Source organism: Mustela erminea, chromosome 7 (genome assembly GCF_009829155.1).
Source record: "Mustela erminea isolate mMusErm1 chromosome 7, mMusErm1.Pri, whole genome shotgun sequence".
Lineage (NCBI taxonomy): Eukaryota > Metazoa > Chordata > Mammalia > Carnivora > Mustelidae > Mustela > Mustela erminea.
This window is the reverse complement of record NC_045620.1, coordinates 62,636,039-62,649,471: the sequence shown is the minus strand read 5'-3', so window position 1 is coordinate 62,649,471 and position 13,433 is coordinate 62,636,039. Positions and strand designations below refer to the sequence as shown.

General features: G+C 37.0%; 1 protein-coding gene across 4 annotated transcripts in view; it reads right to left on the bottom strand.

The window, feature by feature from the left end:
- PIGF (phosphatidylinositol glycan anchor biosynthesis class F) overlaps positions 1 to 13,433 on the bottom strand; it is a 35,121-nt gene that overhangs the window by 8,585 nt on the left and 13,103 nt on the right. For all 4 annotated transcript variants that reach the window (XM_032351854.1, XM_032351856.1, XM_032351855.1 and 1 more), the window contains one exon: positions 6,708 to 6,816. In XM_032351854.1, the coding sequence (XP_032207745.1) occupies positions 6,708 to 6,816 (109 nt within the window). The remainder of the gene's footprint in view (positions 1 to 6,707; positions 6,817 to 13,433) is intronic.

Genomic DNA, 13,433 nt, shown 5'->3' with positions numbered 1-13,433 from the left:
CATTCTTATGTGTTAAAAAGTGAATGAACAATGAACCTTGGAACACTGAAAAAAAAAGTAAAGCTAAAAAAAAAAAAAAAACCCCACCTTGCACTACACTTGTTTGGATTAAGTTACCTGTGGACAGTGCCAGGCCCCATGCCTAGTAAAAGAGGTACACATTTTATATTTTCTTTTTATTGCCATCTGAGATAGATGTTGGACAGAATTGAAAATTATGTCAAATCCAAATACCCTACATACCAAAGAACAAAAAGATGAATTAAACAATCCACTCTACCAACTGAAGGACTTGGGTAGAATGAATAAATAACACAAGGAGACTATCAATGCACTCTCTTAACACTTTGAGAACCCAAATAATGGAATCTGCATTTTTTTTGGAATGCTAAAAAGTCATTAAATGACTCCTTTTATAGGTCACAAATGCCTATAGCATTGATTAAGCGGTAACTGTGTGTCAAGTTCTGAACTAAGTGCTTTAGAAGGATTATATTATTTAATCCTCACTAGTAAGCGGCAGAGCCAGGATTTGAACCTAGTAATCTGATGCCAGAGCTCTTAATTATCATGTTATCTGTCTACCAAGTAATAAAACAAGTGGGTTTAAAAACTTCATGGCAAAAATGTTGTTGGCAGAATAACCAACAACATTTCTTAAACTTCCATTAATTTTTTTTATCAACATAAAATACTGGCCTATTTTTTTTTTTAAAGATTTATTTATTTGACAGAGAGAGATCACAAGTAGGCAGAGAGGCAGGCAGAGAGAGAGGGGGAAGCAGGCTCCCCATTGAGCAGAGAGCCCCATAGTGGGGTTGATTCCAGGACCCTGATACCATGACCTGAGCCAAAGACAGAGGCTAAACCCACTGAGCCACCCAGGCACCCCCAATACTGGCCTATTTCTGATAAAGGAAATAAGACATTTTTTCAGATGAAAAGCACATAACCATTCTATAAAATTTAGAGCATATTAAGTCTGAATCTAAATTATTATCAAATAATTAAATTCCAGTCTTATGTAATATCAAAATACCTGTTATATTTACACTGAATACATGCTTTGAACACAGTAAGAACTTAAATGCTTACTAATTAGCTATTTAGTTACAGCAAATAAGTATAATGTACACAGGTTTTCCACAGTCAAATGTTTATTTTGTCAGTAACTAAAAAAAATCAGCATTTTCTGGGAGTGAAGAAGGCTTTCTGGGTTATGGGCATTTTTAATGTTTATTTTTTCTCGCTGATATTTAAGGCAAGTAATTATGGCACGGAAAAGAGTATGTCTTGCAAATATTTTTTTAAAAGACAACAAAAATTACCAATAAGGTTACTGGTAGCCACCCTACCATATTCTCTTTAATCAAATCCTCCTGCTGCCTCCTACAAAAAGAAGGCTTTCTCTAACTATAGAGATGCCTACTATCTTTTGTCACTTGTCATTACTTAAAATTATTTAAAACTCCTTTATTAAATGAAAAAACTTTTTTTTCCCCCTCTGGGATTACCTATTTTCAATGGGCCTTCCAATCATTTGGTGATGAAATGATATTAAAAAAAATACCTAAGCTGGAAACTGCTAGATACAGAACTCACATCATTTTAAGTTTATGTTTGGCCTCTGGAACTTTATACAGAGTCAGATTTGAGTTCAAAGTAGAGGGAACTGAACTAATACATGTAGAAGTTTTTGTGGGGTTGTTTGTGTGTGTGTTTTTAAAGAAGAAATCCTTAACTGGATACTCTTGTTTCTCCAACTAGAATATAAATAAAACCATATCACAATCCAGAGGAGCTTGCTTTATCACAAACATATCATATCTGTACTGGGCTACAAGGAACATATAAATATGTTATATTTTAGATAATATTACTTATATAGTCTCTTCTCATGAAATTTTGCTCTAAAAAAATCTCCAAAAAAAAAGAAAAAAGAAAAGAAAAGAAAAAGAAAAATCTCCCTTTTGAAGTAACACCATATTCCTTTCTTAGGTTTATTGTTACTCTGGCAGAGTCTATCAGTATCATGAGCCACACTGAGTACTGACTTTAGGTAGTTACTTAGGAAGAACAGAGCAAAACAAAACACCTTGCTTGTTGAAATTAAAAAGTAAAGGATAACAAAGAAGCCTCACCATTTCCCTAGTTTATCAGCAAGTAACTGCTGAGAGAGAGAGGGGCAGGTGATTATTATATGAATAAAGATGATTACATTAGTTCTATCATGCCACCAACAGCATGTATCATAATTTTTAAAAGGTTATAGTGAATACATAGGTCATTAACTAAGAACACTCTGAAAACAACCTGACAGTAAAGACAAAGAACAAGTAATAGTCCAGTCGAATCAAACCTTCTTAAGGAAGACCAGTACTTGTTACATAAATAAGCTAGCTAGAAAGTCTTTTTTTTTTTTTTAAAGATTTTATTTATTTATTTGACAGAGCGATCACAAGTAGGCAGAGAGGCAGGCAGAGAGAGAGGAGGAAGCAGGCTGGCTCCCTGCCAAGCAGAGAGCCTGATGCGGGGGCTTGATCCCAGGACCCTGGGATCATGACCTGAGCCGAAGGCAGAGGCTTTAACCCACTGAGCCACCCAGGAACACCCAGAAAGTCTTTATTAAAAAAAGTAATTCAAATGGGAACTTCACATTAATTTAAAAAAGTGAACCCTTCAATCTGGATCCAGCTTACCTCTTATTGTGAACAAGAACGGGGGTAGAAAAGTCTGAGTCAGTAGCTAAAAGCCTCAACAATCCAAAACAGATAAATGGACTGTAAATCATTAACACATGTATTTTCTATGCAAACCTAAACGCAGATTTGGGCACATCTACTCCCCATAATTCAGTTTCTACTTCTACATAATCTTATAAGCTTATGATTTAGCCATTGTATTGTATATATTGTAAAATATCAAACATTTACATTCTAAAATATTCCATCTATATGCAAACTGACATGTTAATCATACATGGCCTTACCAACTCACTAAACATGCAGCCCATGGTGCTTTATATACCAATATTTTATATTTAGACTTAATTGCATATATCTGAAAGTAATGAATCTAATGCAGGTTAAAACACAATTTTCTATATGTACTATCTAATGATTCTGATTATCCTGCTCCGATTTAGAAATCACTGACACTACTGCATGAAATTAAGTTCCATAAGATGGTAACTTGAGTACAAACAGATCTCTATCTCCCAGTATAAAAGATACCTTTATCAGCATGAAAACCTTGATAAGGTTATTAGCGATACCCCAAACCTCCAGGGATTTATATAATATACTATAAAGGATTATTATAGGGAAGGGCAAACCCACCAGACTTATCGAACGTAAAAGAACAACCTGTCTGTCTAGGAGACATGACATCTAATAGAACAAAGAATGGACTTAAAAGTAGGCATTTAGTGCAAGACATATAATCCAAATCCCTTAAAAGCCTTTGGAAAGTGAGATACATATCAAGGATTTAACCCAGCCATCATCTAGGTTGAGAAAACTGGACAAATATGCAAAGATTATGTTTAAATATGATAATCACCATAATTAATAGCAAATCAAGAAATGTGAAACTATAAATAATCTAAGTATTCATTAATAAACTGATATATGATTTTACTCAAATAATGGAGTATTACTTGTATGTAAATTCCCACTGACAAGGAGTGAGCTCCATAACATACAGCTGATGGGAAAAAAAAAAGATTAAAAATGACATATATACATCACTCATCATCAGGGAAATGCAAACCAAAACTACAAAGAGGTATTACCTCACACCCGTCACAATGGCTAAAATCCACAACACAGGAAATAACAGGGGTAAGTCAGGATGTGGAGAAAAAAACACCCTTTTGCAGTGTGAGTGGGAAGGCAAACTGGCGCAGCCAATGGAAAACAGTATGGAGCTTTGCCCCCAAATTAAAAATAGGATCTGGGACTCACAAAAATACAAAAAACCCTAATTCAAAGGGATGCACGCACCCCTACGTTTATAGCAGCATTATTTACAATAGCCAAATTATGGAAGCAGTTCAAGTGTCCATCAACAGATGAACAGATAAAGAAGATGTGGTATATACAATGGAACGTTACTCAGCCATAAAAAGAAGAATGAAAGCTTGCCATCTGCAACAACATGGATAGAGCTAGAGAGTAGAATGCTAAGCGAAGTAAGTCAGAGAAAGAAAAATACCATATGATTTCACTCATACGTGGAATTAAAGAAACAAAACAAAGGAGAAAAAAAAGAGAGAGACGAACCAAGCAACAGACTCTTAATTATAGAGAACTGATGGTTACACAGGGGAAGAAGTTGGTGGGATAGGGAAATGGGGATGGGGATTAAAGAGTACACGAAAATGCATATCCAGCAATTCTACTTGAAGAATTTCTCTTAAGGAAATGACAGTACTATTTTCCATAGACTTATAAGAATGGTAACTGTAATTTAAAATAGCTAACATTTCTTACAAATGATCTCATTTAATCCTCACAACTGCTATTACCTCCATTTTACAGTTAGCTTGTTCAAATCACATAGTATATGAAAGAGCTGGGAGCTGAATAACACGTACGACACATCTTAGTAGAAGAAAGATCACACCTTATAAATTATACCAAAGGACTCCTGCTTTTATTCAAGGCAAGCAGTGAGGAAGTCACTGGAAGCTGTTGAGTGGGAGAAACAACAGGGTCAGGTGTGTATTTTGCTATGTAAAGAGTGGTTGCAGGGAAGACACAAACAAGATGAGAGACACTTGTACACATTAGAGAATTAAATGTAAATGGAGAGAAGTCAGATCCAAGAGATGTGAAACAAAACAAAACAAAACAAAAAAACACTAAACTAAAATCAAAAGGACCAGTGACCAGTTCAACCTGAGCTGTTAAGGAGAAGGAGGTATTAAGGATGACTCCCAGGTTTCTGACCCAAGTGAATGTGTGAATGAGAGTGCTCTTTACATTACAGGGGGAGAGAGAAAAAGCCAAATTTTAAGCATGTTAAGTTTAAGGTGATTATGGAGCCTAAAGAGGAACACCCTGCTGCATTTTTAAGTCGGGGAAGGGGGGAAGGAAATAAAGCTTTGGGCTTCAGTAGCCATATTTTAATTGCGATCATGGCCAGCAGAGGAGATCGTGCAGGGAGAGTGAGAACAAAGATGTTGGAAATCAAGGGAATACTGCTGTTTTAGGAAGAGATGGTCCAAAAGAAGCTGTTGTAGAAAGTCAAGAAAAGAGTTTCAAGCAGGGAAAGTGTTTCCAGTGAGTTAGTGCTCAGAGAAGTCCCGACAGCAGTCTTCAAAGTCTTTCTTTGATTTAGCAATGAAGTGACTGTGGACAGGGTGTTAAAATGACATATATATTATAGTTATACATATGGAGAAAGAACTGCACAAATTATCACCAAAATGCAAATGAAATGAGGGTTGCCTCTGGGTGGTTAGATACTTGATAATTTTTACTTTCTTCTTTATAATTACTGATGTTGCTTAAATTTTCTAAATAAATACATACTGTCTTTGATATAGAAAACCATGTTCTTTGTGTTGAGAAAGGAAAGTATATTTAGTTTTTTTTTTAATTTTTAAAAAAATTTTTAATTTTTGAATTTCTTTTCAGTGTACCAGTGCTCCATGCAGTACATGCCCTCCATAATACCCACCATCAGGCTCACCCACCTTCCCACCCCCCGCCCCTTCAAAACCCTCAGATTGTTTTTCAGAGTCCATAGTCTCTCATGGTTCATCTCCCCCTCCAATTTCCCTCAACTCCCTTCTCCTCTCCAACTCCCCATGTCCTCTGTGTTATACTCCACAAATAAGTGAAACCATATGAAAACTGACTCTCTTTGCTTGACTTATTTCACTCGTATATTTAGTTTTTAATACTACAATTCCACTTGGGAGATTATCTTGAGAAAATAATTGAAAAATGCATGAAAATATAGATTCAAAGGTATCTAGAACAGTGAAATACTGGCAATAACCTAAAAGATCAGTAGTGAACCTGTTAAACTAACTTAGGGTTAACTATATAATGGCATACTACAGAAGTCACTAAAAATGTAGACAAAGATATATTCATGACTAGGTCAGTGATCTTGGAAATAATACATATCCTCTGGGAATCAGTTTCCTCATCTGTAAAATGGGAATAAAAAGAACACTTACCTCATAGTGCTTTATCTAGCTTATTAGCTATATCCTACAGTGATCGGAATTAAAAAACCTGATGTTCATGAGCTTCCTTCAACATCACGTACCCCTATTTCAAAACTGACTTTGCTCTATGCTTTTAAAAGATACTTCAAAATCAACATTCAACTTGGCCATAAATCAAATTAAGAAGATACGCATCTAAGACCACAAAAGCAATGAGTATCAAAGTTGAAAACAAGAAATTCCTATAACTTCTATTCTGTTTTTTAAAGACTCCTATAAATAACACAAGCAAGCTTATTTATTCACCCACGCATGTAGAAAACAGTGCCTGGAAAACAGAACTGGGCTGATCCAGATGCTTATGGGCCCTGGGGCCAGTACGAAATCACCTAGATTACGGTGACAGAGGGAACTGGATCCCTACTTAACCGAATAACACAATTTATACAGACATACTGGTTAGCTTCATCAGTTTTACCATCACTGTCCGTTTATTTTGTTGCTTTAAGCAGCTGAAACCAACCTGCCATGGTCTCTCCCAATCGAGTGGAATAGGAAAGGCTCCAAGCCATGTTCCTATAAAGCTAGAAATTGTAGTGATCTGAAGACTGTTCTCCCAAATGGACGTAACTCTGTAAAACACAAATATGTAAATCACTGGTGGTATCTCTCTTAGCTGCTAGAGAATCAAATAGTAGTGCCAATAACACTACACATACAGGTTCTGTTCATTTAACAACCAGCTTGAATTGACATCTACTTAACCCTGAACTATTAACAACCAATTAGGAAGATGATAAATGTTTTTCAGTTGGTGTTTTTCACATGGTGAGAGTCAAACAATCGGAAAGAGCATTTGCAATGAAAGCTAAGTCTTCCTCCCACCCTTATCCTTATCAACTCTGGTTCCTCTTCCCAGTGGCAGCTGTGATTACCAACAGAGTACATATCCTTCCAGACATACTTTATGCATGCACAAATATGTTTGGAATGAAATATGCATAAATGTATACATCCTTTATCAAAACTCAAATGAATCATGTTATAAACCCAGTTTTGCTATTTTGTTTTGCCTTGTTTAACAGCTATACTAGTACTCCCTTACATGGAGCGACCATCACTTATTCAACTAGTCCTTCCTATGGCACATTTCATTTAAACAGATCAACTATATTTGGTGGGGGAGGGGTAGAGAAAGAACAAAAGATTTCAAAAGATCCAGCAATTTCGCCTACCATTCTTATTTATTAAGTGTGTATCTTAGAATATAAAGGTGGAAAGACACAATTCTGCCATTCTCTGCCCCTCAGAGTGTGACCACTCAGCCATGTGGAGCATGAGTCTGGTTACAGAAAAAACCCCACCACAATGTAGTACATCGGGTTCCAAATATTCAGTTGTTTAAAATGCAAGGTTGACTTATTATCAAGTTTATGAGAAGCAGTTTCTTCTTCCAGCAAGTGTGGGAATTACTGAAGACATCTGTTTTGTTAGAGGATTTCTTTCATTAGAAACAGGCCAGACACATAAAATATACACTGAATTAAAGTAGCCCCAAATGACACGTCAGTTCATAAGCCAATCCCTCCAACAACTGTCTCTCTCATTACTGCCCCTCCCCCACCCTACAAAAGATAAGAACTTCAGCTCTTGAAATCGATTTTCTGGAAGAAGATTGGAGCCAATCGCCATAGGCCCAAATTCACATTACTTTCTAGGCAATTGTTATTGTTCTTTTTTATTTTATATAACACCTAAAAATGCAAGTCAATTTCTTTAGCCAGCATTTAACAAGAGAGCCGTTTCAATCTCGGAGGGGAAAAAAAAACTGATGAGTTTAACGTAAAGAGGTAACTGTACTGTTTGGGCAATTTAAAGGATTTCCTAGGGTTATTTTTGACCATCTGTGGCTGTCAAATGTTGGCTAGTTTTCACTTAACACACAACTCCTGTATGTTGCAATACATGATGTGTCTAGAGACCTAAAGTTTGGGAGAGGTTGAGAGCCAGGTTTACTTTCTGCTGGGAGGGGTTTACTTCTTCCATTTTGTGGAAGAGGAAGTTCCGCCAGAACTGGAAGAACCAGTGGCATGTGGGCTTGATGAACTGGAGAAAGCCTCGCAGGTAGAAAGAAGGAAAGTAAGATTGGTTGAGGCTGAGTGAAGACGACTAAACAAGGCTGGAAAAGTAGGTTAGAGGATTTTTAAAAATAAGATCTTCGCTGAATACAGTGAAAATCTGCCCCAGATAACCTTTCCCCAACCATAGAGTTCACACATTTAAAGTGCACAACCCAATGTTTTTCAGTGTATTTACAGCTGTGCAACCATCATCCCAAAACACCCTTTTACCTGTTAGCAATCACTCCCCATTTTCCCTTCCCTCCAGCCCCAGGTTACCATTAATCTACTATCTGTCTCCATGGATTTGCCTATTCTGAACATTTCGTATACATGGAATCAAACATCGTCTTCTGTGACTGGCTTCTTTCACTTAGCATAATTTTTCAAGATCCATCCACTTTGCAGCATACTTCCTTCTTTTTTATTTCCAAATAATAATGTATTATATGGATATAATCACATTTATTTTTCCCATGCATCACTTCCTGGGACATTAGAGTTGTTCTTTCTGGCCACTATTGTATAATGCTACTATAAATAGTCACACACAAGTTTTGTGTGGACATATGTTCTGATTTTTCTTGGGGATACAGTAAGAAAAGGCATTGCTGGGTCGTATGACAACTATGTCTAACCTTTTAAAGGAACTGCCAGGCTGTTTTCCAAAGCAGCTGAGCCGTCTTATATTGCCACTCGCAATGTGTAAGAATTCCAATTTCGCCCCATCCTTGCTAATTCTTGTTATTACTGAAACCAGCCACCTTAGTGGGTGTGACGCAGTATCTTATTAGGGTAGATTTAGGGTTAGGATTTTGGAAAAACCTGAAAAGTCACACTAAAGAAGCCACTGAACGTTTTAAATCAAGGGAGATATGATCAGAGCTATGCTTCAACAAGGGTCCAGTACACAGCTTATCTAACATCTAAGCTCCAAGTTCCTTGGGCTAAGGGGCAAGATCCATGCCTGCACATTTTTCATTTTTATAGCACACTGAGGCCATCATTTACAAAATGTGCAAACACGTAAGAAGCTGTCCTCTATTTTGTTTGATGTATCCAAAGGGGTTATGATCTTACACATAATAAATATTTTTAAAAATGGACCTAAGACCTAGTTTTAAAAATAGAAAAACTCTGTAACATATCTTTGTAAAATTAAAATTTAATATTCATCAAAATCATAATACATATCAACACCTTCAAGGTCCCAGATCACAGTCAGAGGGTGACACCTACCACCAATCCCTCCCTACACCCCTCTCTACTCCTTCCTGATTTCTGCTCCCAAGGCAGAAACTGTAAACTCTTCACTGTTTCTTCTATGTATCTCAAAATGTAAAGATCATTCATTAGGTATAGACTTTTCAAGATGTAGTTACTCCCTGCTTTCTACACTGGAAGTAGAGGACATAGTACCCTTTCCCCACAAGCCTTCAATGAACACATACTCATCTCTCCCTGAATCACCATCCCTCCTGCATGGCAACATTTCCTCTCGGCTGAAACAACAGCAAAGTATCTACATCATTATGGTCATGAAAATGTTCAAGACAGCTGAACCACACAGTAAACCAGTCACATTTCTTTTTTTATAGTAATTTTTTCATGTTCTTTGGATGTTAAGAACTGCCTTGTTTTATCCTCCATTTGTTTATGTACCTGTCACTAAACCATCCTCAAATATTCCAAAGAAACTAAACATCACCTCTAAATACTTGTTTGTGCTCTGTTTTCCTTCTGTCTTTCTTTTTGGAGGCACCTCACCTGCTCCCAGCTGGACTGGCCGCTCCCTGGGCCTTAGGCATAGCTGCTGTCCTGTAAGTTCCCGACACCATCATCCTGTGAATTCCCTTTGCCTCTCTCAATGCTTTTTGGTGTCCTGCTTCCTAAACTCCCAAGACTTCCTTATACTCTCATTTTTCTTGACTTTTTTTAAAGTATCTCCTTCAGTAGTTTCCTGAGAAAGGGTAAAATAGATTTTAAAGATTGTTTAAAGTCTAAAAAGCACTTGACCGTAACTGTTGAAAATCATTTTGCCTCAGAATTTTGAAGGGATTGGTCCATTATTTTCTGTTTCCCACATGAAAAGTTCAGACATTCTGGCTCCCACTCCTCTCCAGGTAAGATGTTCCTCCCTCCACTGTCCTCTCTGGTAGCCTTGGGAATTTTCTCATAACTCTGGGTCATCTAAAATTTCACAACCCTATGTCTTGGAGTGGGTGTCTTTTCAGTCAGGACGCTGGAAACCCATGGGCCTTCTTAATCAATAATGTCAAGTCTTTTGGTTCTTGGCATTTTCTTTTTAATACCTTAAGATTGCCCAGAGACCTTAAGATTGTCTTTTTCTTACTCTTTTGCTGGGAATACTACCATTTGGAATTAACCCTCTGATTTTTTTTAACCTTTTAATCCATTTTCCATATTTTTGCCTTTTCTGTTTGATTAAAGGAAATTTTTAACTTTTTGTCTCTATTTCTGTTGAATTTTTTTCTCTCATATTTTTTAATTTCCAAGAGCCTTCTTGTTCCCTGAATATTCCTTTTGACTGTCTCCTGTTCATGTCTTATGGATATAAAACAACAGACATTTTTTAGAATTATCTTCTGGTTTTTATATCACCTTTGTTTCTACTGAGTTTCTTTTTTGTTTTCATTTCTGCATTTCACTTTAGAGGTGTGCCTGAAACACCTAGTGACTGTTCATTTCTCATTCTACTTAAAAGTAAAATATTTTATATGAACTGTTCAGAACAGGCAAATCTAGAGAGACAGCAAGTATTTTAGTGGTTGCCTGGGAAGGGGGTGAGGGGGTGTGCCAGGGTGGGTAGGAGGGGGACTGCTAATGGGCAGAGTTTCTTTTTGGCATGGTAAGATGTTCTAAAATTAGGTTGTGGTGATGGTTACAAAGCTGTGTCTATACTTAAAAACCACCGAATTGTATACTTGAAATGGTGGGTTTTATGGTATGAAGTTGTATCTGAATAAAGGTATGTTTAAAAAAAAAAACAAAAAAACAAAGAAGCACACTAAACAGATGACTAGATGTTCACTGTGCATGAGCAGCACGAGTCTCCTGGTGGGATTCACTGTATCAGGGAGTGAATAGGAACCGTGCCTTTCAGAGAACCCTCAAATGTCAGTAACTGTAGGTTTTTCTTTTGTGCCGTTTTTTTCCCTGAAAGTACTTTTCTATACCCTGCCTAGCCTGGCTGTCAGTATTCTGGGCCAAAGGAGTGAAAAGGACTAGGCATGTGAGGATTCATTATTCAATACGTAGAATTTCATTTAATCCCCATTCCCTGAAGAGACTGTACCAAATAGCTGTAGGATCTGGGGCCAGCCAGAGTAGGTGGGGGTAGAGCTGTATTTACTCCATCTTCCCTTCCTCCGCTGTCTAACTTCTATTGCTTATATTGCTTTTAGTGCTCCTATTTTGTTCACTGTAACCCTAATTTGTAACTACTTTTTTTAATGTAGTGAGTCCCCTTACTGCACGATTCCTTCATCTGGGGAAGCTGTCTTCCATCAAATCTGAATTACTTCCTGTTTTGTTATTTTAGGAACAGTAGCTAGTCTTAAGTTCATCTCCTTTGTTCTCTGCATTTATCATTTCTTTTCTAACTGCTTTACTTTTCCCCTCTTTCATTCTGATTGGCTCAAACCTTTTTTCCAAGCTAGAACTTGATTTCTTAATTTGTCTGTTTCTAATTTATGACCTGTGGTGTGTGGTTTGGATTCTCATTTTATGTCCTTAATTCTGCAATCTCCTTCTCCACCTCTTATTTTTTTTTCCATCCTCTTATCTTTGAGCTTTTATTGAATTTATGCTCTTAATGACACTTTTCTATGATAAGCTGTGTAGAGTTTGTTTTTTTCCGCCGGGTACTATCTTCTTCCAGACTGGATTCTTTGGTCTTCCACGTGCCTTTTTCTTCTTACTATTCTACAATGTGTTTTTAGGGTTGCCGTGCCATTTCTTTTCATCTTGCTCACATTTTGCATGGGCACACTGCCCACACTACATATTTGCTCAGATACAATGAGTGAATTATCTTTAAAACTGTCTTCCCAACTTAAATAGCACCAATTTTTCCTGTCTTGAAGCTGCATTTGAGGATCGGATGTTATTCGCTACTCAGTTTTCTGCAACCTGAGGCAGAAGAAAAGAATGGAGGCAGGGAGGCAACATAAGGGAAATGCTATCTGTGCAATTTAATCAGTAATATTCTGTTGAAACTTAATAAATTGCTCGACAGATCAAACTTCCCAAAATTTCTAACCAGAGCTTATGCATCCCATTAGAAATCAGATGAAGCTACAGTGGTAGCAGTCTGGCCCCTTGGCAGAGCCCAGTAGGCAGCAGCCCTCATAAATTGTTAAAAAGGAAACAGCCCTGACTGGGAATTAGGGAAACAGCACTCTATTGGTAGGTTAAGTTCATATTCTTCAAATCAAAACTTTAGCTGGGCAGTCCCTGTCAACTTCTTTTGATCTAGGAATTCCACACCAGGAATCTAGTCTACTGAAACTATTGTACAAGTATATAAAATTATATGGTACAGAGATGTCAGAATAGCATTATTTAAAATCCTGAAAACTTGAAAATAATCTTCAGTAGGAAATTAAATAAACCATGGTACAGGGGATGCTTGCCCAAAATTCATCTCACCCCTGATGATCAGACTAATTAAATCATGGTGATTCCCCGCTCTCTCCCAGTGATTAGCTTAGAGAGGCTCACAGCCTGAGGCTAAGAACAAGGAGACTCAGTGAGAAGCACAGTTACACTTTGACTGTCTGTGTCTAGAACCATACAATCTCTATCAAATAATCAGTTTCCCGATTGCTGAAACCAATATAAATGGCAGTATTCTTACTTAAGGATGAAGATATACTAAGGACATTATGCAAGAAGAGGTAAAGGTAGATTATACACACATACAGCTAGCAATGTTCTTAATAAGTTAAAAAAGAAGTTATAAAGCAGTGATAGTATAAACTGCAAATATGTGATACTCGTGGACAAGCTTAGACTAAAATCTGTCGCAATGGTTGCTTCTCTGATAGGATTATAGGATCTTTAGCCTTCTATATTTTTCTATTATTTGTGTTTTTACACTATATATT